This window comes from Manis javanica, chromosome 17 (assembly GCF_040802235.1).
Source record: "Manis javanica isolate MJ-LG chromosome 17, MJ_LKY, whole genome shotgun sequence".
Lineage (NCBI taxonomy): Eukaryota > Metazoa > Chordata > Mammalia > Pholidota > Manidae > Manis > Manis javanica.
In genome coordinates this window covers 31,754,169-31,780,723 of record NC_133172.1, presented here as the reverse complement: position 1 = coordinate 31,780,723, position 26,555 = coordinate 31,754,169, and the positions used below count along the sequence as shown (strand labels likewise).

Genomic DNA, 26,555 nt, shown 5'->3' with positions numbered 1-26,555 from the left:
AATTTTAGAGTAATAGACAGACTTGTCTTCAGGCTTAAGGAGTTGGTACTAATGGATATTTACTCTCTTATTTGAGGATTTAAACCTTTTCATGTGTTCTGTAGGTCATTTATTTAGAGCATGCTGTGTACTGGGGCTCTGGCTGAGTGAGGAAGGACACATTGTGATGTTGATACTGAACATATTTTAGGTGCTCAACCATTATTTAAAAGAAATTAAATTGGATTCCCAGCTCATACAGTTGTCCTTGAAACAAATAGTAAAAGGTTGCCCAACAGGTGTAATGAGCAGGGCATCCCTGATAACCTTTTCCTGAAAAAATACTAAAGAGAAATGAGTTAAAAGTAGAACTGTCTGTCTGGTGCAGCAGTGTATTCATGTCTCTCCATTTGCTCACAGCCTTTGATAGGGTTTTTTTCGAGCACTTGCTGCTGATTTTAGTCATCAGCCAAGCCTGAGAAGTATCAGGTTTTACTCCTGTTTGTCATCTGCTAAGTGATTTCTCCCTATTATTGGTGTCAGTATTTTCTTTCTTCTATTTTTCACTTACATTTATAAAGTAATATGGGCAAAGTACAACAAAAATTCAAGTCATTGAGCCAGATAAACACCATTACACAGAAATAGCTGTGTAGCTGTCGAGGTTGCTGAAAATGAGTATCATCTCTGAAGGTTTCCTAGGGGGGCAGCTTTAAGTGTTGGACTGATGGTGGTTGAGTGGTCCTGGTGTAGAGTGAAGTGTCAGTTTTCTGGATGTGGCAATCCAAATGGTTGAGCAAGTTCTCGTTCTGGTTCCTGTAGCCAACAAGTTACCTATGCACTGGAGACAGAATTGTTTTGTGTGCTAAATGAGAAGGCTGGGTGGGCTCTGTGAAGCCTAAAGATCTGGTGAGTTTTACAGTTAAAAAAATCATTTACTTGAGCAAATTCATTCATTCTACGGTTATTCATTGAACACTCTATGATGTGGTGGCAAGTGCTGTTCCAATTGCTGGGGAAGCAGTGAACAGAAAGACAAAAATCCCTGTCTTCTAGGAGCTTTCTTTCCTACTCGGGATTAGATACACAAATAAGCAAAAATACCTAGTGTGTGACCAGTGCGCCTCAAGACTCATCAAAAGCAAGGAAAGTCTGAGGAACTGCCACAGCCAAGAGGAGACTAAGGAGACATGACAATTAAATGAAATGTGGTATTCTGAGTGGGATCCTGGACCAAATGGATACCTGGACCAGGTAAAAATTGAGGAAATCAGAATCAAGTATGGACTTCATTTAATAATATGTCAATGTTGGTTTATTCATTGTAACAAATGTACCATGCAAATGTCGTACCTCTATAATGTAGGTTATGTGGGAACCATCTTATATAGGTACCGTCTTACAGTTTTTCTAGAAATCTAAAACTGTTCCAAAAAATAAAATTTATTTTTAAAACATATTTGTGCATGTGTGTGTAGTGTAACTAATGCTAATGAGTGACATGGAGAAAAGCAGAGCTGGGTCCAGAGGGCAGGGAGCACAGGCAGTAGGGAAAGTGAGGGATGGACTTACAGAGATGACATTTAGGCAGAACCCTGGATGGGAGTCAAGGAACTGGCCATGTGGGTTTAGGGGGGTCTGTGTGTTCAAAATGGGAACAGCAAAGGACAAGACCCTGCAGGGGAGAACTATGAGGCATGCTGGTTGCCATGGAGGGAGCCTGTCAGGAGAATAGGTTGAGGTAGGGAATTGGGTCAGAAAGGTGTGGGAGGGTAGGGTGTGAGGGAAGGGGATTAGGCATTGGGTAAGTGTAGGTCAGGACTTTGGCATTGACTCTTGGCGAGATGTGGGCCAAGCCTGGCGTCTGACCTTCTCAGTGGCAGGATCCCACATTACACAGCCCTCCTCTCGGAGGCTTTTGAAAGTTACCACTTGAGGGCATCCATAGGCTTTCAAGCAAGGGCTGGGAATACAGATGAGGGTCAGATCCTCTCCCACCCATTTTTCCTACAAAGCTGTACAAAGGTGAGCTCTACCTTTTCTCTCCTTCCCTTCATTGAGGTGGTTTTATACATTCACAGTACAATTTGTCATTGTTTTGTCACATTCTGTATTCCATCCTGGGATCCTCTCAACAGGTTCCTAAGTGATTTGTTAAAATTTGCATACATTAAGGTTCACTTTTTATGCTGTGACATTCAGTGGGTTTTGACAAATGCGTAATGTCATGAATCCACCATTACTGTATCATGCAGAATAATTGACCTACTGGAAAAAAACATCCCGTGCTTCACCTGTTCAGCTCCTGTCCTTCCTGCCAAACCTCTGGCAACCATTGGTCTTCTCACCAACTCTATGGTTTTGCATTTTCCAGAATGTCATATAATTGGAATCATACACTATGATACCTGTTTAGATTGGCTTCTTTCACTTAGCAATATGCATTTAAGGTTCATTCAAGTCTTTTTATAGCTTGATAATATAATATTCATTGTATGGATGTACCACAATTTGCTTATCTATTCACCTGTCAAAGGGTGTCTTGGTTGCTACCAGTTTGGGGTGATTATGAATAAAACTTTTTTAGACATTCAAGTGGAGGTTTTTGTGTGACATGTTTTCAAGTCAGTTGGGTGTGATTCTTGCATTTCATGAAAACACTATGTTTAACTGTGTATTGACCCTGTTCTTTTTTTAATTGAAATATAGTTGATATATAATATTGTATTGGTTTCAGGTGTACATCATGATTAAACAATTATATACATTACTAAGTGCTCGCCACTATAAGTTCAGTTACATCTGTCATCATACAAAGATATTAAAGTATTATTGACTATATTCCCTATGATGTACTTTCATCCCATGATTAATTTATTTTGTAACTGGAAGTTTGTACCTCTTAATCCCCTTCACCTATTTAGCCTGTCCCCTGCTCCCTATTCTGTGTTTAAGAGTATTTTTATTTTGTTTGTTCCTTTGTTTTTTAAATTCCAAATATAAGTGAAATCATATGGTATTTTTCTTTCTCTGTCTGACTTAACATACTGCCATCTAGGTCCATCCATATTGTCACAAATGTAAGATTTCATTCTTTTTTGTGGCTGAATAATATTCCATTGTATATGTGCCACAGTTTCTTTATCCATTCATCTATTGATGAACACTTAGGTTGTTTATGTATCTTGGTTATTATAAATATATAATGCTACAGTAAACATAAATGCATATAACTTTTTGAATTAGTGATTTTGCTTTCCTGAGGTAAATTCTCAGAAGCAGATTTGCTGGCTTATATGGTATTTCCATACTGTTTTCCTTGTGGCTGCACCAGTTTACGTTCCCACTAACAGTGTAGGATGGTTCCCTTTTCTCCACATCCTCACCAACATTATTATTTCTTATCTTTTTGCTAGTAGCCATTCTGACTAGTGTGAGGTGATATCTCATTGTGGTTTTGATTTGCATTTCCCTGATGATTAGTGATGTGGAGCATCTTTTCATGTGTCTGTTGGCCATCTGTATGTCTTTTATTGGCCCCTGTTTTTAGAGTATCATGGAAGTACATCTGACTTTGGTTGGTTTGTGTCCTTTGACAGTGCCATGTTGCTACTCTTTTCCTATTTCCAGAGGCTTGATTGAAATTTCTCTAGAGGAGTGTTAAAATTCAAATTGTTTTCAGTGAATTTGAAATTATGATGGAACTTCTAAGAGTAGATGCTTAAAAATCTTTTTAATTTTAAAATTTATCCCCAGTGGGTCCTACCCTGAGAACTTAATAGATCAGCTGTCTAATAAGTTGAGGTAATTGAGATACAGAAGTAAAAAGTTAAAAATAATTGCACTACCATTCCTGGAGGCTTTGGGAGTGACATGTACATTTAATTTGAAATTGTGAGGAAGGTGTTTTGATGGACTCTTTTTCCATAAGTCTGTAAGGTTCTCTCCATGTGAGGACACAAGAATCTGTGTGATTTCTGACCAGCGCTAAAACTTGAAATACATTGAAACCTATTGGTGTTAAAGAAGACAAAAAATGAAGCAGGAAGGAGGGATTGGGCTTTTTTTCAGCTGTATCAACATATAATTACTGATATGTGATATTAATGTATAATAATACACTGCATATGTTTAAAATATACAATTTGAGTTTTGACATGTGGTTGTCAGACCAGCATTACAATCAAGATAATGAATATAACTATCACATCCCAAGTTTTTATATTCCTCTTTGATACTCCCCTTTCCAGGCAACAATTGATCTGTCACTTTAATCGCTACATGTAGATTAATTTGCATTTTCCAAAATTTTACATAAATTTGTATATATTATATATAATTTCAAGTAAGTTATTTAAATGGGATCATATAGCACATACTCCTTTTTTGGAGGGGAAATTTGTGGTTTCTTTCAGCATAGTTATTTTGAGGTTCATTCATATTGTTGGGTGGATTGATACTTCATTTCTTTATTGCCGAGTAGTGCTCCATTTTATGGTACTATGAACTAAATTGTGTTCTGTAACTCATATGCTGATGCCCTAACCCCCAGTGTGACTGCAGTTGGAGATAGGGCTGGAGGTGATTAAGAGGAAATGAGATCAAAGGGTGGGGTCCTAATACAGTTAGACTGGTGGTCTTATAAGAAAAAGAAGAGAGGAAGATCTCTCTCCATGTGCACATATTGAGAAAAGGCCATGTGAGGACACAGCAAGAGGCCATCTATAAGCCAGGAAGAGAGCCTCACCAGAACTCAACCATGTGACCTCCCAGTCCAGACTCCAGCCTCCAGAATTCTGATAAAATAAATTTCTGTTGTTTTAGCCTTTCAGTCTATGATATTTTGTTACGGCAACGTGAGGAGGCTAAGACTTATGGATACTCCACAATTTGTTTTTTTATTCACCTGTTGATGGACATTTCCAGTTTTGGGCTATTACAAATAAAGCTGCTGTGAGCACTGTGTACAAGTCTTTGTAGACATGTGTTTTCATTTTTACTGGCTAAATATCTAGGAATGGACTGGCTGGAGCATGTATGTTTTACTTTTCAAGAAACTGGCAAACTGTTTTCTGAGGTGATCATACCATTTTACATTCCCACCAACAGTAAAAGAGAGTTCTGGTTGCTTTTCATCTCAGTCTTAAGACTTGACTTTTGAATTGCTCTTCCTTAGGGGGTCCTCCCAGATGTGTGGCACAGGGCTCTTCTGCTGTAACCTGGCCTGGAGAGGCGTGGGCAGGCAGGTATTTCAGGAGCCTGTCCTCTTACACTTATGTTCTCAAATGAGAATTTTTTATGCCTATGTGAATTTACTTTCCATACAAATATAGAATGTCTTGGTATCTTTATCCCTTTTACATGTCTTTCCATTGCTTTTCCTAATATTTTTTACTTGCAGACTTCTTGAGTTAAGCCCAGAGTTCCTGGGCGATGAGGTATTGAAAGGGTTTTAGAGTCAGACAGACTTGGATTTGAATTTGGGCTTTACAGCTTAGCTGTGTGACAAGTCATGTGACTGGACCCTCAGTTTCCTCATCTGTTTTTAAAAAGTGTGGGTGGGGAGGTTGATATTCCTCACCTTGCATGGTTGCTTCAAGGTGTAAATGTAATGCATTGAAAACATCTTCATTGACCATCTGGGGAACTGTGTTTATCTCCCAAGACATATTTGTAATTATAAGTTCCATTTTCTGTTTGACAATGGTTGACATATGACCAACTGAGTGAATAGGAGAGGAACTGGTTTTAATGGTACCACCAGTTAGAGGGAGTCCACAGAATATGACAACATACAGTGTCATAGCCAGGACTTAGGGTGACCTAGCAATGTTTAATAATGTCCAAGCCTTACTTAGGTCATTTGCATTGTAATGCGATGTATTTCCTGTGCGTATTTATGTACTTCCACAAAGGCAGTCCCTGCTGAGTATTAATTCCTCTAGATAGCCCATTCTGGAATCACCAGCCTCTAGGATACTTAGGGGCTGTTTTTAGAAGACTAGGAACACATGACTCCCAGAGGGCTGTTTCTCAGGCTTCTGGGATCCTAGCTGGTGTATGTGCCTGCCTTTCTCTATGCTTGCACTGCACTATTTGAGCTCAGGCCTTTTGACCTGCCGAATCCTTTGTCCAACTGGCTGAGGTGCATTAAGAGTGCATAGTACCTTCCCTCCCGTGAAGAAATGGGAAGTTACTCTTTGATGGCTGGGCCAGACTGTTCATCTGATGTTACCAGAGTTTGATAGGTCTTGAAAGGAGTTTCAAGTAAGTCAGGTGGTTGACGTTAGCATGGCCAGGTAGGTTGGAGCAGAAAGGGCAAGTGAAATGGGAGGTCCCAGTGAGGCAGAAAGTGTGGGTAATCAGTAGGCATAGGATTGGTTTTGCCAGATGAGGGTGTCTGGAGGCCTTCTCTCTGCTCTCTGACCACTGGGTTCCAAGTATCCTGCAGTGTTTCTCCATAGAGCCGGCTGGCTTTCTTGGCATCATTCGGTCTAGTTGCTAGGAAGCTGAATAAGGCAAATGCAACTTCCTTTTGACTTACTCACATTGAACCATCTGCTTATTCCTTCTCATGGCCTTCAAACTTGGCTAGGATCATTGAAAAGAGGGTCGAGTGGAGCATCTGTGCTCCTTATCCTTTTTGGAAATGGAATGCTTTCTAATAACTCTTTAACTCTCTCAGTTCAAATTCGAATAGTTAATCTTGCTGAGCCTCTGTTTCTTTCAGTAAACAATTTGGAGCAGGCATTTTCCTCTTAGGTTGTGCCTTTTATTTTTGTCTTCAACTTAGATCACATTTCTTGTTAACCACACACAAGGAGGATGGTGTCTGTGTATGTCAAAATGTGTTTTTTGGCATGTAAATATAACAGTAGTCTTAATCAAGGATTGTTAATACTTGAAATTGATGCACACAAACGATGTAGTCATTTTCTTTCATAAGCTTCATTATGGAGGTAGTGTCAGATATATTGAAGGTGGCAGACAAACCATGAAAATTTATGGTGATGTTAGTGGAATAGCTAGCAAAGCTTTAACAACAACAAAAAAACAGTGATTTAAAAAAAATTTATTTCAATTACCAAACACCACCAGCATTACATACCTACTTTTAGGTTAGTTTCATTCCCTTGTGCAAGTCAGATTCAGTATGTTGGAGCCCCTTGCTGCTGGTGAGCTCAGAATCCTGGGCTCTTGTGAGAGAGCTTTGCCTTCAGTTGTCAACTCTACAAAAGCAGTCAAGCAAACAAACTAGACAAAAATAGGTAAAGGCATTACAGAATAGCATAGCGGTTCTGAGGGGAAAAAGTCAAGAGAAAAGCCATTGTTTGAGTTTTTAAAATGCAGTTTGACTGGAGATTAAATCACCTTTGAGTCTAGCAGAACTGTGGAAACTAATGTATGGACTATGGGAAATGATTTCTTCTTAAGTGTAATTTTGTCTTTGTTGGTTTTTTAGCAGTAAACCATATAAACATTTTCTGCCGACATATTCTCCCCAAGAGGGCTACTTAAAGGAGAGTGAAGACGTGCAAAGGTAAAACTTTATTGTTCTGGCTCAATTTGCTAAAAGCTTTAGTAGTAATTTAGATGTGCTCTTACTGTGCAGACTTATGTGTTTGTTAAAATTGATGTCATTAATATTTGCTTTTTGGGAAGTCTCTCAGGTCAACTTGATCATATTAAGTCATTGTGCTTTAACTTTTACTGTTCCATAGTCATTTAGACTCTTGTAACTAAAGCAGCTCTCCAGACTGAAGGGCCTTTTCTTTGTGGACCTTCCCAGTCAGCTCTACATGGGTAGCCCACTTCGTGGGTTATCTGTAGCAGGCCCTAGACTCTTTTCCTCCTCACCTCCTCACTGTTATGTGCCACCATCTAATCACTGGTATATGCTCAGAAATGCAAATTTATTTAATTATGAGAAAAGTCAGTATTCCAGAGGCAAGTATCAGTCACTTGAAAGTTGTATTTTTTTTACCCAAGGAATGAATAAATAAATGTAAAAGTATCTGATCATAAAAAGTGAAAATCTGTTTTCAGAATTCTTCAAGTTTTTTTCCTTGTTTTTAAGTTAAATGGCTCAGACTGGTATATTGTTCTGGAACTTGCTTCTTTCACTTAATGATATATCATGGAGGATTGTTCATCGTCATTGTTTTTGGCCACTGTGTAGTATTCCAAAGTATGTAAATCAATTTTGAAGGTTATATATTTAGTTTACGCTGTCTTGTACATTCAGCAGAGGCTTTCTTCTGTATAACTCAGTAGATAAATCAACACGGCAGTTGAAGATTCTTGCCTTGGATCTACCTCTGCAGTTTGGGTAAAAGCAGTTTTCCTTGAAATGTATTTGAATTGATTTTTATATGTATGAACCTTGACAGGGCCTCTCTCTTGCCTGCATTAAAAATGAGATTTGTGTCAGATTGGATTAATAATTCAAAATTGAAAAATGCTTTCCTCAACTGCAGAAGCACTTGGAAGTATAGAATTTAGGAGTGACTGTTAATGGAGGTTAGTTTCTTTCAGGTAACATTTCCTGAAAATGAGACAGAATGCTTGCATAGTTAGGTGATCTTCTGAAGATGAGATTTTCTTAGCCCTGGTCTGAAAGAAAGCTAAAGGCAGAGATGGGTCATAATGGCTTACATCTCTTGAGGGCCTGCTCTGCATCAGGCACTGTTCTAAGGCTTTCCTGTTATTAACTTATTTAATCCTCATATTAATGTTTGAAGGTAGGTTCCCTGAACATCCCCATTTTACAGGTGAGGAAGCTAAGGCATGTGATATTAAATAACTCATTCAGGCCTACCCAGTTAGTTAGTGACAGAACTGAGATTCAGAAACAGGCAGTTGCAATTTCAACATCAGACTGTACCTTTCCTGGGTGAAAGGTACAGCTTTGGGGGCACCTCCCAGCCCGCCCTAATTACTTACATGGTGTCAGTGGGGGAGTTTACACACCACTTCATTTAAAGAAAGTGTATAACCTTTGAAGGAAAGCCAGCAAGGACACAGTATAGCAAGGGTTAGAGAAAGCTGGCCTCTTGAAGAATGAGCTCTGGAGTAAATGGACAGTGTGTCAGAGACATTAGACAAGAGACAGCCTGCTTGGGTGAGAGAAACTTGCAGGTGCAGCTCAGGATTCTCAGGGCAGAAGGGAAGGCACGAATTCAGGCAAAAGCTTTGCATCTAAAAGTCTGGAGGTACGTCCCTGCTCTGTCAGGAGGTTGGATGTGGACAGGAACCTCAATGAAAACTATACAGAGTCAGAGCAAGGGATCTGTGCTTATTGGCAGCTTGCTGAATAATGGCCAAATGGTTTGACCGAGCATGTTCTGTGGCCATTTCGTCATGCTGCATGATGCCTCTGGTGAGAAAACAGCCAACTGCTGCCTGCTGAGGTGGTTCTCTTCCTGGCAGGACATTCCTTGTGGACAGAAACATTGGTGTCTGGCTGCTGGGGAGCCGCAGTAAAAATGCCTGATTTAGGGTACCTAGTGCATCTAATTCCCCCTTTCTTCTGTTAAATCACAGCAAATGGGACTACTTTAGATGGCTAATAGATTAAGCAGCATCTGTGCACTATTTTGCACGCCTTTAGCAAGGGAAAATAGCTTGCTCACAGGAGCAGTAGAGTGTTTAGGAGTAAAGTGAGCAGATCTTGTTGATTCAGTTTTTAACCCATATTCAGTGAAGACCTTCTTATGCCCCTTCTCTAAAAGATGAACACTTCTGATAAAATTATCTCATATTAAAAACCTTAAATTATGAATTTCTCTCTGTCCATATCTGAGTTTTACTTGACAAAGATCAGTGGCTCCATATATATTTTTCATCATAACAGGCAAGAAAGAAATGAATGGGAATGAGAAGAGACTCAGAAAGTTCTGAAATGAGAACAGATTATTGAACACCACTTTATTCCTAAGTAGACACACCACATTTTTAGGTGCCTATATATTGTGCTAGGTAAGCTGGTATTTATTTTTTGCCTTCGGGAGAGAAACTGTATTTGCACAAACTATAATGTTTTCATGCATTCAACAGCATTAAAGAATTATTGCAGAATGTGGCTGATTATTCAAAAGGGAATGAAGATAACCATGAGCGATACCAGTATTTTGAGTTAGGTAAGAGTCTTGTTGAGATTTATATTTTCCTTGTCTCTTCTTTAGAGAGGTGCTGTCTTTCATTTGCAGTTTTGTAAGAAACCCTGAAAACCTTTAGTGATTCTTCAGGCCTTACAAAAGCATGAATGCATCAATATTTTTCAGATGATACCAGCAGCAGGGATGCGCGGAAAGAGGGGCTTTTCCAGCACTTCTATCAAGTGATTAAGAAAGAGCGTGATCGAGAGAGGCCTTCAGATTGCATTATTGTTTCTACTGACAAAGCACAGAGGTAGATTTATTTCTTTTTAGCGTGTCAAATGAGATTGTGTACAAACCGAATAATTAAGTGTTCAGTCCTACATACACAAGTCACTGAGAGTTGAGACCGTCATAATGCTCTGTTAGAACACTACTTTATGAATTATAAGAATTACACTTTTGGGTTTACCATTTAACTCATGGCAGGGGCATTCCATGGATGGGAGACTTTTCTGAAGATTACTGTCTGATTTAGCTTTTCTGTATTGCTTGAGTTTTCTACAATGAGCACCTGTCAATTTTATAATTAAAAAAAACAAAAACAAAGCTATTTTCAAGGTTGGGTTCCATGTGCCAGTCACTATTCTAGGCTCTAGGAATACTTTAGTGCACATAGCAGACAAGCCCCTACTTTGGGCACTGACAGTTTAGTACAGTATGCTGTAAAGCTGGCCTGACTGATCTTTCAGAGAAGGATTCCTCTCATCTCTTAACTGCTTGCTGAATTCCTCTCAGCCTTCAGTCTATGCTGTTTTCTCTTTAATGCAGGATGCCTGTTTCTCTTTCTCCACCTGCCTAACTCACGTGGGCCACATAAGCACAATTGCAGAAGTCTTCCTTGCTGCTCCTGCCCTCTTGGCTGTGTTGAGCTTGTCTGAGTCCATGTAGTGCTCTGAACTCACATACCAGTGGCTGGCACTTGAGGGCAGACAGGGACTTAATATGTGAAGATTGCTGTGTTTCTGGGTTATGTTGGGTTTCATAGTGCTTGGCAGATAACCTGGCATGTAGACAAAAGTTTGGTTGGAGGCATGCGCACTGACTCTGGGCTGGGTACTGAGTCAGTGCTACTAGAGACCTGGACGTGATCAGAACTGATGAATACTGAACAGGAGACAAGGCATACACAAAACATAGCTTATCTTAAGGCAGCATTGGACTTCTCACTTTATCTTAAATGCAATCTTAAAGTGGCTCAGAATTTCTATTCTGTGGTATCTATTTTATATATAGAAGTTTATTTTATTTGTAGATAACATCTTCACTCCAAGTTTGTGAAAACAGAATTGTAACTCCTTCTTACTTGGAGTCATAGCACAGGGAGGATGGCAGAGGCCAACTCCTTTTACATTTGAAAATCATGGGATCTCTTTTAATAATTGAAAGACAATTCAATTCAGACATGCCCTGAACTATTTGATCAGGTAGTATAGCTCAAACCAGTTTTGAACCCAGAGGCAATAAAGACTCAGCATGCATGGTAGCTTTGTTTTTCCTCAGCATTTAACAACTTTAGTACAATATTCTGCATCAACCAGGGAGACTACTTTCATCTTTGACTAGATTGGCTTTCTCAAAACTTGCAGCAAGCATCACATGTGACCTGTAGCATCTTGTACTTCTTTTAGAACTGTGACTGACTCCAGCTGCAATTCATCTTCCACAACCCTGATATTTTTGACCCTTTCACATCTCCAGAGCCAGGCAGACTGGTATTAATTTGAGTGCAGTGTTTTTTGGTAGAGAAGAGTACTGGAGATTGCTTTTCTTCTCCCCCTCCATCTGGAGTGGTGTTCAGAAATTGCTCCTCAGACGTTACCCAGCCTCTGTCTGGCACACAGTTCTGGCATTTAGCCATGGATTGGGACCCTTGGTGGATGTAGTTTAGGAACCCCTCTGCCATGTGTAGTCTGCCTCTGCCAGGAAATCTGTGAACTAGGCCATGCTGCTTGTTCTGCTGCCACTTTGATGTTGGAAAGATTTGTAGTGATATATATAAGTTGGCTAATTCAATCCTTTATACTCGGAAACAGTAATTAATTTGCAAATCATATCCTCCAATGTGAATTATTATTGTGACTGTTTTGACTCATGGGCTCTCACTCTGTAAATGGAAATCATGTCTTGGTTATCTTGTTTTCCTCTTGAATTTATTTTCTGAAGTCATCCATACTCTCCTGAACTGCCAGAAAAGCATTTTTCCTGCTATCATATTAATTTTTAATTCACAAAACATACATTTAATATGTACCTGTCATATATATAAAGCTCTGCTAGACACACTGAGAAACATAAAGGTAATTAAGGAACAATTCCTGTTTGTACCACATGCAGACTAATAAGATAAAACCTATGCATAAATAACAAGTGGAAGATGGAATATGCTAAGAGTTGTTCCTGCTCTAAGCAGAGTAGCCATAGGACGAAGAGTAGGCCACCAAAGTCCAATGAGGTGAATCAAGGAGGTTCCACGGGATCATGTCATTTGAGCTGGGCCTCTGAGGTGAGGACTGCAAACAGAAAGGCAGGGAAGGCACAGTTGGAAGAAGTGTGCAGAGAGTTGACTATCTAGAGATAACAAGCAATAGGATGTTTGAAGTTCAGGAGTTTCCAAAACCTAGTAAGATCCATTGGAGCCAGGTCTTGCCAGGACTTTGAAAGCTAGGATAAGTTTAGGGTGCTGAGTAGGGCCTGTAGCTTTTTTGAAAGCTGCACTTGGAACAAGGTCATGCAGAGACTGGAGTGTAGGATGGGTTGGACTGGGAAAAGAAACTGAGGACAGAAGATAGGTAGGAGGCCTTTGTAGGTTTCTAAGCAAGTAGTAGGCAGGAATGGAAGCATAAGCCCAAAGGAGAGATCTGGGACAGAGTTTCTGGGACTTGAGGACTGAGGCTAAGAAAATAGGAGATGTGATGACTCTGGGTTTTGATCCAAGCTTAGTTACAGGACTGAGATGTTTAACTCCAGTATCACCCATTTACTCTTAACAAAGGAATTGTCTCAGAGGTAATGAACTCAACAAGCATTGGTCTATCTCAGCAACTAATTGTAAATGGGCATTTTCTCATTTTTCTGAAGATAGTAGTTTCATTTGTTCTTTAAAACAGTCTTACATTTTCTTTCATGGTCTTTAAATTGAAATGACATCATCAAATAACACGAGTGATTCCATTTTGATAAATGCTGGCCACATTCATGATGCTTACCCATTGTATCATGCCACACAAAAACATGGCTTTGACACACTCTGCTTTCTTTATGAAATTACAAACATAGTCATATGAGGGCTAAGTTTTTGAAAAAGTGAGTTTCCTTTTGGTCAGAGTTGCCACCTGTTCTCTTAACTGATTCCATCAGACAGATAAAATACTCCTGAATGTTTTTAGGATATCTAAGAGTGAAAGCATGTTGTAGGGCATGCATGTTTTTTTAACGAATATGGTATTTTCCACCTCACTTACTTAAATACAGTAAAAATACAGTCTCTCAGCCCTCACTTACTTAAATGTGTGGTGCATCAGAGTACCTATGGAACAACTGCTTACTGATATAGGTTCTCCTACTTTTGTTTGATTGAAAGTAACCGACCTTTTTCTTATATGTGTGTGTTTTTTTAAGGGAATATGCAATAGCCATAGGTCATCGGTTGCAGGATCATGGCCTCGTGGTGGAAATGATTCACCTTACCACTGTGTCGGGTCTGTCACGAGCACTCCAGGAAGTTAAAGATGATGGATCCCCATTTTGTATTCTTGTTGAACAGTCTAATGTAAACCTTTACTCTTGTACTCTAATTGTGCTTCATGAGTCTATCAAAAGTAAGTTTAGCTCAATCTAGAACTATCACTTCGAATAGATCCTGCTTTAAAAATGTAATATTTTTTCTTTGTATGCTGGCACACTGTGAAGGTTCACCTTGGTCAGTAACTAAACTGGATATAGTTGAGGAAAAATGACTTGAATAGGTATTATGAAGTATTCTCCTGTGTTTTAGAGATCATTGAAACTTAAATTGTCTTCATTGCTTCTTAAGAATCCAAAACACCTCTTCTAAAATATTATATAACCAATTCAGTTTTCCTGTATAGAACCACCATCTTTTCTACCCTTAATGGTAAGTCTAAAAGACTCTAGTCATCTCTGGCATGCCCACAGACCAGCTCTCTTGCTAAATTTGCCTATTTTAAGGTATCACAAGCATTTCCTTATTACACTCACCAGAGTGCACAAAAATGAACTCTCTTTCCCTCCCCAAAATACACAGACTTGGGTAGCTGCACATCCTCATCTCCCTCCTGGTCAGAGCTGCTGCTTCAGTGGGGCGGGCAGTGCCATGTGGAGGGCTCCCCAAGCAACTCACTGAGAATTATACCTAGATAAGTGTAGGTGTTCTGGTCCTCTTGTCTTTGCAGGAGATCTTGGTACTGTTCTATTCAATACAGTCATACTGAATTCCTCCTGTGTGCTGGCCCTGTACAACATGGCAGGCTGTCCCTGCTACCTTTCTCTGCCCGGGTGAGCCACAGCCAGGCGGGAGGCGGGCTTCTCCAGTACGCCCCGGAGTGCCCGTCTCAGCCTGAGTCTCCTCAGCAGTGAGGGTTTCCATTGCTAAGTCAGAAGAGAGCTACTGTTTCCTTGGGCAGAGACCTTAAAGAACACTAGTAGCTGGACTTAATTCCACCTACAGCTCTGGAGCCTGCATAGAAGTTAGTGTAGGATAGATTGCTCTGTTATCCACCCAAGATACTGGGTCTGAAAAGACAATTAGTGAAGAACACTTGCTTTTCATCCTCCTGGGAGTGGCAGGACATCTTTTATTCCAACCATCCCGTTTGCTTTGCTTCTGTGAGGTCACCCACACCCTCCTGACCAAATCTTGCTTAGAACTGTTCTCAAGAGTATGAAACTGCTGTTTTTCTAGGCATAGAAAATTTCTAATTCATTTTAAATAATAAGATTAAACCACATTTATGTCATACATAAGTTCTGAAAATGTAAAAGAATGTGCATAAAAATTACAAATACCAATCACCTAGGATCAGGGTGGGGAACAGTATAATTTGAACAGATCATGCAGAGGACTAATCATATCTGGTTACTTAGATGTTTTCATTCATGCAGGATCACTTAGGAAATGGTCACTAAACTAAGTAAGTTGAAAGATTTATTGAATATTAAAATACCTTTAAAAATCAGCACTACTTCAAAAAAGCATATAATCTGTTTTTCACATGTTACAAATCAGAAGACAATTTCTTTCTCACATCCAGAATAATATTAATAGGTACATACTTCATTTCCCATCCCTGAACTCAGATCATAAGTAAAAAGAACACTTTGTTTTTTCCTATAAGTTAAATCTATTTTAGCAAAATTTGTCTTAGCTGGGCTCTCTTTCACAGTACTTTATAGCCAAGAGATTGTTTTATACCTTGCATGCAACCTTTGTTTAGAAGCATGTGGAGCTACATTGCAGAGGCAAACATTTAAAATAGTCAAACGGTGAAACTTTAGCACCTGAAGATATACATGTATTCATATTTCTTCCTAAATGTAATCTTAATAAACATAGTTTAAGAGTTAGCCAAATACTGTAATCCCTACTGTAGCCCTGTAGTAGTGCTCCATGGATCATAAATTGGTTCAGAAGCTAATATATAGAACATACAGAGCAAGACAGGATAGGGGCCTTCCATCTAAAATCAAACTTTTATTAACTTTTATTCTCAGTAGATAAACCTAGGAGAGATCAGAAAACACCTGTGCATTTGACAATACCCATTAAATTATGTAAAAGCTGCTCTTGATATCTAGAATTTATTTTATATGTAATATTTGGGATCTAGAGCACTCTTTATCTGATTTGAGGAGGCTTTTAACATGGTTTAAGGTCCCATAGGCCTGAGTCAAAGACTGCAGAGTCACATGGAGGATGTGGGTTACTCCTCATGCAGCAGTGACAGAGCCTGGACACCATGCATCGCATGTGTCTGTTTGCCTTTTATTCAGGTATGGCATACACCAAGTTACAAGATAGACACTGAGAGATGTGCAGTGAAGAACAGCAGCCCCTGCTTCACTCTTTTCTCACCTTCCCTCTGCTCTCTGAAAGATGCCTTCTCAGCTCCTGGTGGTTTCTTCCATCAGTCAGGCTCATCTCAAGTTGCTTACCCTGATTGCTGGAACCAAATAAAACATCTTCACCTTTAGTTTGTTTTGTTTTGTTGTTTGACTTTCTGAGTTTTGTTTTGTTGTTTGACTCAGTGATGGTTGAAGTTGCATTCTGACTTTTTTAAAGCTATGTTTATTTAGTTGTAAGAATTTCCATTGACACATATGCCACATATTTCTTCTGTTTCTCGTCAGCTTAGCATGAAGCTGTCCAATTGCAAAATGAGGGTTTGTGTGGAAACAGTAAATCAAGCTACCACATGTTATAATTTTGAAATGGAATGTAATGTTTGATTTTGAAGTTTGACAGAGCACCTACCATTGGGGGTTCCAGTCTTTTGAATCAGTAAACAGTCCCATCTGTACTGAAGGCTGAGACAGTCTACCCAACATGTAGTTAGATTGGCTGTTACTTTCTTGTTGTTTTTTCCTCTTCTCTTTTTGTAAATGTGTTTTAAAAGGAAGCAGAGCACCCATTTGTTGTAAACAGGCTGTTTCTTGTCCCTAGTACGTTGTCATATGCCCCTGGATGATGCCCTAGTGCTGGTGACTAAAGAACATAGGAGATTTTCCTCTAAATGGGAGCAGCAGGAACACGCTGGAATTTCTGTGAGGGCTGGAAATCTGGTAGATGACTTCCTAGCCCGAGAGTGTCTTACCAGCTACTCTGTCCCTTTGGGCATTCGGCATCTTCTCTTCCTTTTGAATGAGGGAAAGCATTTGTTCAGGAATGAGTTGGACCTGCTCATGGACTACTTGAAGACCAGGAAAGGACTACTGGGAGGTATTTGGCACCATTCCTTTTCTTCCCCATTTTAAGCCCCAGAAAGCCCCTTTCTGCAAATCTATGTGTGAAGGAAAACTAAGGATTTTTCATTTAGTTGAGAGAACATACTTCTGTAATATAAGGGTATCTGGTTTGGACACATCTCAGATAGGAATACAGTATTTTAATGTTTAACCTTTATAGATTAAAATGTTTCTTCTGAAGCTAAATTGTCTTTTGAATCAGACTTTTAACATATAGTTAAGATGACTTCTCTACATAGACGGACATGTAGGAATAGTTACAGTTCACTATCATTTTACTTTTCTGATTTTTAAGTTTCAGATTTTTGTTAGTTGAGACATTTTTAAGGTTACTTTTAAGTACGGGAAATGTGAAGAAGCAGTTCCTAAATCTTGAAGATTTTAAAGAGCATTCCAGCTTACAAGCCAAACTCCTTAGTTACTTTTTGGTTTGCTTGTTTTAAGTTAAGTAGATGAGAAGAAAATAATAATTTGTCTCATAGGAAAAAAATAGCTGAAGTTATAGGACCATTTTAAAGCTTTAAAGAAATTATTTATCTTAGAGGGGAATCCATAAACTTAAAACATAACAGTGTTGTTTCCTTTGTTTCCCCAAGTGCTTAATAACTTATTTATTTATAATTGAGATATACCACATTATATTATTTCAGGTATACAGCATAATGATCTGATACTTGTATATACTGTGTAATGATGACCACAATAAGTCTAGTTAAACACAACTATTTCTCTTTGATTATAGAAAATTTTAAGTCAGAAAAAGTGAAGATCTTCCTTGAATTCTCTGAGTTGTTCTTTGTACAGCTTGCTGGCATCTAGACTAGGCTTCTGCTCACCATTTGTTTTCTTTATTTTTCAGGCTTTGAGATGCCAGGTCCTTTGGTTGCTAGTCATCATTCCTCATTTCAAGGCAGGAATACCCCCATGGTGGTTAAGCCACCTCCACTTCTTCCAACCCCTGGAAAGAGGTCCTTCCCAGGCCCTCATCCCCCAGTTCCTGTCAAGGCCCCTTTGCTAGGTGATAGGCCTGGAGGTCTCCTTCCACTGCCAGGTCAGTGTTTCCCTCAAGGAATAAGATAAAGGAGTAGCAGTTCTGCTTCCACCAGAATTCTCCTGAGATAGCAGGACAGTTTTGAGCAATTGCAGGGTGTTGTCATATTTTTGAATGTTAAGATTTCAGAAGACCAGGAGAGACACTTGGGGTTTCAATGGGTGCCATTCCTCTTGAATGAGTTGCCCAAGTTTTCATACAGGGAGAACTGAGTTCTCATGATAAGCACTCTGAATTCAGTAGGGTTTTTGAGGCTTCTTTTCTGGGTAGTTGGTGCCAAATAGTATCTGACATCTGCCTAAAATGAGGTTGTATTATTGTGGACTTCTTCCATTGTAAGTGACAGGAACCCAACTCAGTTCACTTAAAACAAGAGGGAGACTTAGTTGGCTTGCATAGCTGAAAATGCCCAGAGTTGACTAACTTCAAGGCCTCACCGATCCTGCCCCTCAAGAGGTGTTATCAGACATCCATCTTATACCTTTGGGAGGAGACCTGGGTGGATCTAACCACATGTGTACAGACTTCCAGTCAGCTCCGTGCCCTACTGTATGATTCTTGGTATGCCAGTGTCTGAGCCTTTCTTGCCCTGGAGGGTAGAGAGTTTTAACCCCTGTAGACCCCTAGGAGTGGCTTCCTCCACTTAGTGCTCTTCTCTCTGTTCCTCATCTTCCAAGTGTCTGTTCATATACTCTTGTCTCCTCTCCTGTGCTGTTTGGATTGGCAGTGGGAGGAGAGAAGGAACTGGATGAGAGCACATTTTCAGTCTGCCATGTTAAAAAGAAGGTTGTCAGTGAAGTCTTTGTGGAAAGGTGGCTTTTCACCTGGGCCTTAAATAAAATTTGGACCTGGGGGTGCATTTGTGCATAATAGTCAAATATTGCTTTGGCCTCTTAAGTGAACAGGGATTATTTTAGCCAAAAATATTCCCTATGAAAGATTTCCACATTGACTGTTACTTTGGATCAAAGTAGAGGGAATGTGCTCTCTTGCTTTGGTGGCTATACGTATACATGCCTTTTACTGGCAAGGGCAGTCTGTGTTAAAGATCCACAGCCTTGGGATGAGTGAGAGTGCAGTTCTGCATCTTCTCTGTTTCATCGCACCTGTGCTTTCTTGCTGCCATGTCTTTGCTCCCTCCCTCCCTTCCTTCAGCAGTGCTCACCCATTTCTGTGGGCCTCAACCCACTCCCTTCCTGGGTCACCCACAGGCCCCTTCTTGCCACCTAGTCTTCCCTGCAAGAAGTGACTGAATTAAGGCGAGAAGCACTCGGGAAAAAAATCTTTTTGCTCTGAATTGCTTCTCATCCTTGCTGTTAGTTTAAAAACAAAATTCTTTCAGACTTTCAAAATGGGCTCAGTGCATTTTCTTCAGGACCTTGGCACTAACTGAGAAAGTGTCCCGTTCATCAGGATGAAGCTTGTGCAGGCAGACTGACTGCCCAAGAGAGAAGCGACAGAGTGCTAGGCTGTGGGTCAGAGCTCTGTGGGCTGTGTCCAGGCCAGTGCTCTAGGTGGGAGCATGTTAGGCTCTCAGAAACAGAGTGCTTCCGGTATGTTAGGGGTCCGCCTTTTTGCCCTGAAGGTCCCCACTTTTAAGCACTGGGAGCCCCATTGCCTTGGATGTTTGAGAAAATGTGTTCTAAGTGTCAGAACATGACATTTTAAGCAAAAAACCCACTTGGAGAAGGTAAGGGTGGTAGACCAGGATGTTAGAACAGACCAAGGGATTGCAAACTTCTTAAAGGACCAGATAGTAAATACTTTATTTTAGGCTTTGTGGGCCAGGAAGCAAAATCAAGGATATTATGTACATATGTATATAAACATTTAAAATGTAACCATTCTTAGTTCACTTGGGCCATACCAAAACACAACAGGTTGAATTTGAGCACCAGACTATAGTTTGCTGACCCCTGGAGGACCACTGAGGCAGTATAGGTCTACAGAGGACTGTAGAGCTTTGAGGAGATGAGTTTGGACTTGGTGTATGTGGCAGGGGCTCCCTGCTCAGCCCCTTCGTAAGATTAGGAAAGGTCCCTTTGGGGAGAGCACCTGGAACCCAGTTCAACATATGTATTACTGTTTATGTTTTGGTTTTTGTTCTCTGCAGGATTGGTCAACCCCAAAGTTCTCTTTCCCCCTCCACTACTGGCAGCCCCTTCCAAGAGGCCTGCTCCTTTGGGATGCCCCCCTCCCAAGCCTGCCAAGCGTCCACTACTTGGGGAGAAACCAGGTCTTTTAGCACCACCACCAGGTGAGTAGCCAGGTGAGCTGGCAGTGGCATTCTAGGCTAATGCTGCCCTGTGGAACTTTCTGCAAGAGAGGAAATGTCCTATAGCTGTGTTTTATAATATGGTAGCTGTTAGCCACTTGTGGCTGTTCAGCACTTGAAATGGGGCTAATATGACCAAGGAACTGAATTTTCAATTTAATTTTAATTAATTTAAATGACTACAGTCACATAGTAATTACATGTAGTCACATGTGGCCAGTGGCTACTGTAATGAACTGCACAGTTCAAGGTTATTGGAAGTATTAAAGAGCTGTAGCAATAAGTAGTAAAGTGTGTTGTGTTTTTGCCATATAAAAAATCTATTATTACTTAGTCGTTTTCTCTCCCCCCTTTTTAAAAAAGGGAAATGTTGTATCTCTACCATAAATGGATATCATTGTCAACTGTAAAATAGAAAGTAACTATAAAAAAAGAACAGAAAAGAGCATTACTAGACTCCTGCCACATACTGTTGCCTGTTTCAGTCTTTAAGCTTAAGAACTGTTCTCCTTCTGGTCAAGAAAGGGGATTACTAAGGGTCAAGGGGTCATTAGTGGGATACCAACACTACTAGAAACTCTTTTCTTGACTATACAGAGGGATTGCAGGAGGTTGGCAAAGGGAGTATCTTCTGATGAAGTTGAATGTTGTTTAATCGTGTTCTTGTGCCTCCCTGATGCCATTTGGAGGTGTGTACCTTGTTTCTGCTTGGCTCAGAGAGGCACACGGTCCCTCCCCTGCTGGGCAGGAGGACAGAGATGTGATATGCCTTATTTTAGTACCAGCTGATTGATACCCAGCCCTGGCTTGGAGCCTGCACAGCAGCAGAGGCCTTTTCTCTGTCTTCTTGCCGGTGCAGACCTGGCCAGCTCTCATCTTCTCCTTTCCCCCTGTATGGCTGGGAATGATGAGGTTAGAGGCTTCCACATGCCCCCAAAGCCATCAGGGCACTGGGGCAGACCTGCTTTGACTAGTCTGCCGAAGCAGTGGGTAGGAGCCGAGATGCGCTCTGGCCTAGGGTGGAGGCAGCCCCACAGGATTTTGCTGACTTCATTTCTCGTCATTCGGGCTTACTGAGCCTAGAAAAAGCCACTGCCCTGAGTTCCTCTTAGTTCACTCGAATTCTGTTTGAGCTTTGAGTGAAGCCCTCGCTGTTGGGAAAGTGGACTTTCGTCTTTCTGTTCTTCATGCAGGAAACATTTTTAATGATACCTTTTGCCCTTTTAAAGTTTTAATCCTTAAATTTTTAGTCAAACATGCTTCCAATGGATATATATTGTGTCATTGTCATATAAACGATATACATTTATAAAATGATGGCAAGACAGATACAGGTCAGTGACTCCTGTGCTCCTGGGGACCCAGGTAAAATGTCTAATTTTGAAGTTGTCATCTGACAGACCAAATTTTTAGGAAATTTTGAGAACTTTCCTCACCCCTTAGCTGGCTCTCCATGGCTTCTAAGGACCCTCTCAGCTCCAAATTCCAGGACTAATAGTTGGAGTAAACTTTTTTAAAACAACAAAAATGAAAACCTGAAGCACACTATACAAGGGCTAACCATAATAGTTCCCATGTATTGAGTTCTCATTAGGTGACAGGCATTGAGATAATTTCATTTAGTCCTCAACCCTGAGCTAGGTACTGAGATTATCTGCATCTGCTACATGAGTCACCTATTGTCCAGAGGGTGATTAATCGGCCCAAGGCCACTCAGTGGTACCTTGTGGAGTTGAGATTGCACACCAGCCATGTGACACCACATTCCATGCTCTTAACCATCACACAGTCCTAGCAGCACATAAGCCTTATCAAATTGTTATTGCTTTCAACAAATCACATATTTTTGCTTTGATTTCAACCACATCCTTCCATCCACGAGCCTCCCTTTGACAAATGGCCAAAAGCGTTTTCACATCCCTTACTTGTTCTGATTCATCAGTTTAAGTAAGGGCTGTAGAAGTTCAAAGGTTGGGGTGGTTGTGGTTCACATGGAGCCAGGGTAGTGCCATGGAGTCCTAGCAAAAGAGCTGGGCTTGGAGAATGTCAAGTATTTGGGTGCCTGAAGGAGAGAGGTGCTGGGCTCTCCTGCTGATAGAGGCCCTCCATGAGGTGCTCAGAACTCAGTGAAGGTGAGGGCGGGCCTAGGTGTCCCATATTCCTCCTTTGTAAAATGAGGGCTGAAACTAGGATTGAATGAGATAGTATGAATGAAAATCTTTCAGAACCTCCAAGAATTGCATAACTGTCTGCTAATGCTATAGCTTGGTTAATCAGATTCTGCCTGCAAAGGTGGATATGACTGGGGGCTTGGTGAACCAGGGAAAGGATGTAAATTGACACTGCTGTGTCCCACCTCTTCACAGGTCTTTCGCAGTTGGTACTGCGCAAGCAGACACTTCAACCCATGCCTTTGCTGGAGTAAGGAGAGCTCTGCTGAGCTAGGAAAACACGGTGGCTGCTACCCCAACACGGTTTCACCCTCCTCCAAGGATCAAGGCCCCTATCTGGCCTGCAGCACTGATGTCCAAACAATGGGTACAAATGGCCATCCCTTTTGTCCCAAACATGGTCCAATGGAAACTTATAAAAAGTTTGGAGTCCTTTTGTACCAAACTAGAGGTTTGTGGAAGGTCATTGTTCTAGATGTTAGATCTTGATATTGTTTGATTATATGCATATTTTAATACAATAAAAACTTTTAGCTTTTACATACAGTTTGCCCCTTTTTAAACACTTTTTATTTTGGAATAATTTTAGATTTACAAAAAATTTGCAAAGATAGGACAGGGAGTTCCCTTCATCCAGGTGATATAACCATGGTACATTTACTAGGAAATTAACATTAGTACAATAATAAGAACTATGCACAGACTTTATCCATATTTCACCAGCTTTTCCATCAATGTAATTTTTCTGTTTCAGGAGCCTATTCTGGGTACCATGTAGGCCCCTTTTAATTTTATTAAGTTTTAGGTGTTTTTTTTATTATGAAACATTGTTCATGTAAAGAGAATTTGAATGAAGAGTTCTGATGAACACAGGGAACATCCATATATTCTGTACCTAAATTCAACAATTAACATTGTCATTTTTCAATTTACTCATGTTTGTGTAAGTTAAGTTTTTTTCTCAACCATGAAAATAATTTGCAGAGCTTGATATCTCACATTTAAATGAGATATCAAAATACCATTAAATGAGAGGCATACTTTAACATGCCTCTCCTAAGAATAAGGACATTCTCATATGAATGATAGTGTTACCATAACTTAGAAGTTAGTATTCTATAATATCTAATGTCTGGTTCCCATAGTTGAATTTCCCAGCTGTCCCAAGAATGCTTTGGTGGGCTTTTTTTAAAACCAGGGTTTAAGTAAGATTTGTGCATTGCATTTGGTTGTTAGGTGTCTTTAGTTTCTTTTAATCTAGAACAGTCTTCCTACTTTTTTTTTTTCCCTAGTGATACTGACTTCGAGTCTGAGCTACTTGTCTGTCTTGTAGAATATCCTACATTCTGAATTTCTCTGATTGTTTCCTCGTGGTGTCACTTAACTGTTCTTCTGTTCCCTGTAGTTTCTGTATCCTGAAAGGTTGATCTGGATTCTGGCATACATTTCTGGCAAGAGTATTTTCATAGGTGGTGCTGTTTCATATTGTATTATATCAGAAGGCACCTAATAGTTGTCCTGTGGGGGATGCTGCTGTGTTTGGTCACTTGGGTATGGTGGTGACTGCCTTAGAGCAAGTAGTTTTTTCGTTGAAGCTTGATGCTTTGTCATGAAGCAAATATCCTACTAGCCAACAACTTTTACCTAATTGTTTCGTGTCCATTGATGATTCTTGTCTGATTCAAATATTAGATTAAAACTTCTCCTCTTTTAATTGAAACATAACATCTTAAATGTTCATTTTAATGAGTTTTAAAAATTGTACAGACCCATGTAACTGGCATCTAAAATGAGGTGCAAGCATTTACATCTCTTCAGACCATTCCAGGCACTCTGCTCTCCCTCCCCTAACTCTTTTTGACTTCTAGCACCTTAGTATTGTCTGTTCTTATAGTTTATATAGATGGAATCATAGAGACATATTGTTTTCATTTCATAATATATACAAATATTAAATCATGTCGTATACATTATAATATTATATAATTGATATATATCAATTAACCTCATGTTAAAAAAATTAAAAATAATTTTTATAGACATGCAAATAAATTATTTACAGTGGGGTGTCTATTGGTTTCCCTTCTCCAATGTAGAAGAATCCAGTTTTGCTTTGATTCTGTACATTCATTTCAGTATTTCTGGTCTAAAAATGTGATTTTGGATTGTTCTTTTAACTGGTTGCAACACCTACTGGTTTCCTCTTTTAATAGCTAAAGAAAAAAATCTTGAACATACAGCCTTTAAAAAAAATGGAATTATGCAGTATATATTTTGTTGAGACTAGTTTCTTTTGCTTCTAGAATGTTTTTGAGGTTCACCCATATCGTTGCATGAGCCCATGGATTGTTCCTTTTTGGCAGGAGTTCATTGTATGGATATGCCACAGCCTGTTTGTGCATTCCCTCTGTTAGACTTGGCGTTTTAAGATTGCTTATACAAGTTCTTTGTGGGGGTATATTTGCATTTTTCTTGCGTAGACACCTAGTAGTGGGATTGGTAGACCATAGGGTAGGTATGTATTCAGTAAGTACTGCAAAACGGCTCTACCATTTTACATGGCCGCCAGCAGTGGCCCGAGAGCTCTGGCTGCTCCACACCCTCACTCTCTTTGGTATTGGCAGTCTTCCCTTTCAGCCATTCAAGTGCCTAATGATGTTGAGCACTTTCTCTTTTTCAAAGTTTATCTGTTTAGGCAATGGGTTAGTGAAGGCTTATAAAGATTTTTTTGGTCACTGTATTAGTTTCCTAGGGTTGCTGCAACAAAGTGCCACAAACGCGGTGGCTTAAAACAACAGAAATTGTCTCACAGTTCTGGACTGGAGGCTGGAGGTTTGATGAAGCAGTTGCCTGAGCCATGCTGCCTCTGAAACCTGTAAGGGGAGAATCCTTTCTAGATTCTTCTAGCTTTTGGCATTTGCCAGCAACTCTGTGTTCCTTGGCTTGTGATGCATCACACCTATCTGTCTCTCCATTGTCATGTGGCTCTCCTTTGTCTTCATGTCATCTGTCCCCCGTGTTTTATTTCTTTCCACGACTTTAAAAAGAAACTTTTTTTTCCTTTGTCCCAAGGCATCTCCTTAGATTACATGAATTTTCAGGTCTTTTCTTACATAATGTGAAATCTTACACTGGCTGGGAGCTGTGTTGATAGTGTCCTGTCTTAGAAAATAGATGATGTGGGGCAAGGTGGAAGCCACACCAAGTTGTAGAGGGACAAGAGGCTGAGAAACTCATCCTGTGGAGCCCTCAAGGTCAATCCTGCATGTCTGCCCTCAGGCGCTGGTGGTCCTGGGGCTTAGTCACTTAGCGCGCCTCCTGTATTAGAGGCAATTCCTTAGCGGTGTTCCGAGCCCTCCCTTGCATGTAAATATACAGAAACTTTCTAGTGACATTCAGAGTTGTTGGATGAATCACTAGCATCTACAGGGGAAAGACTTCTTATATTCTTAGAGTTACCTAAATAATCCAGTAGAACAATATTAGAACAATAACTTGTGTTAAAGTTTTGAAGACAGTTTGTATATTTTTTAAAAGCACAGATTTTTGTGATGTTGGCTTGTTTTCACTTTTTAAAAAATTAGTATTTTAAAAAATAGATGTTGTATACCCATGGTACAATATTCAAAAGAAACAAAAAGTGAACAATAAAAAGTAGTTCTCCTGCTTCTGTTTCTTAACAGTTTCTTCTGTCTCCTTTCATAGATATCCATATGCGAGCATGTATCAACTTGCGCTCAAATGGTTAATATACCGTAAATACTATTCTACCTCTTGAAATTTTTTTTTCCCGTTATGTCTTAAAAATGATTGTAAATCATTCTGGATTAGAGATGTGCCTTAATTTACTTTATCAGATCTTAGTGATGGACATTTTAGGTCATTTCTAACTTTTGCTGCTTAAGCAAAAGAATTTAGTTTGTTGTAAGTTGGTTTTG

At 39.9% G+C, this 26,555-nt stretch overlaps 1 protein-coding gene across 12 annotated transcripts in view; it reads left to right on the top strand.

The window, feature by feature from the left end:
- The window catches only part of LOC108390523 (nuclear receptor coactivator 5-like), a 45,966-nt gene extending 19,642 nt beyond the window's left edge, over window positions 1-26,324 (top strand). For 5 of the 12 annotated variants that reach the window (XM_073225690.1, XM_036998438.2, XM_036998434.2 and 2 more), the window contains 8 exons: window positions 7,442-7,519; window positions 10,036-10,118; window positions 10,263-10,389; window positions 13,758-13,957; window positions 16,819-17,094; window positions 17,980-18,171; window positions 20,285-20,428; window positions 22,813-26,321. In XM_073225690.1, coding sequence (XP_073081791.1) covers window positions 7,442-7,519; window positions 10,036-10,118; window positions 10,263-10,389; window positions 13,758-13,957; window positions 16,819-17,094; window positions 17,980-18,171; window positions 20,285-20,428; window positions 22,813-22,871 — 1,159 coding nt within the window. In that variant the 3' untranslated portion in view covers window positions 22,872-26,321. Of the gene's footprint in view, window positions 1-7,441; window positions 7,520-10,035; window positions 10,119-10,262; window positions 10,390-13,757; window positions 13,958-16,818; window positions 17,095-17,979; window positions 18,172-20,284; window positions 20,429-22,812 lie in introns of all 12 variants that reach the window. The other 7 variants (XM_036998428.2, XM_073225693.1, XM_073225694.1 and 4 more) reach the window with 5 other exon arrangements.
- The last annotated feature ends 231 nt before the right edge of the window (window positions 26,325-26,555 follow it).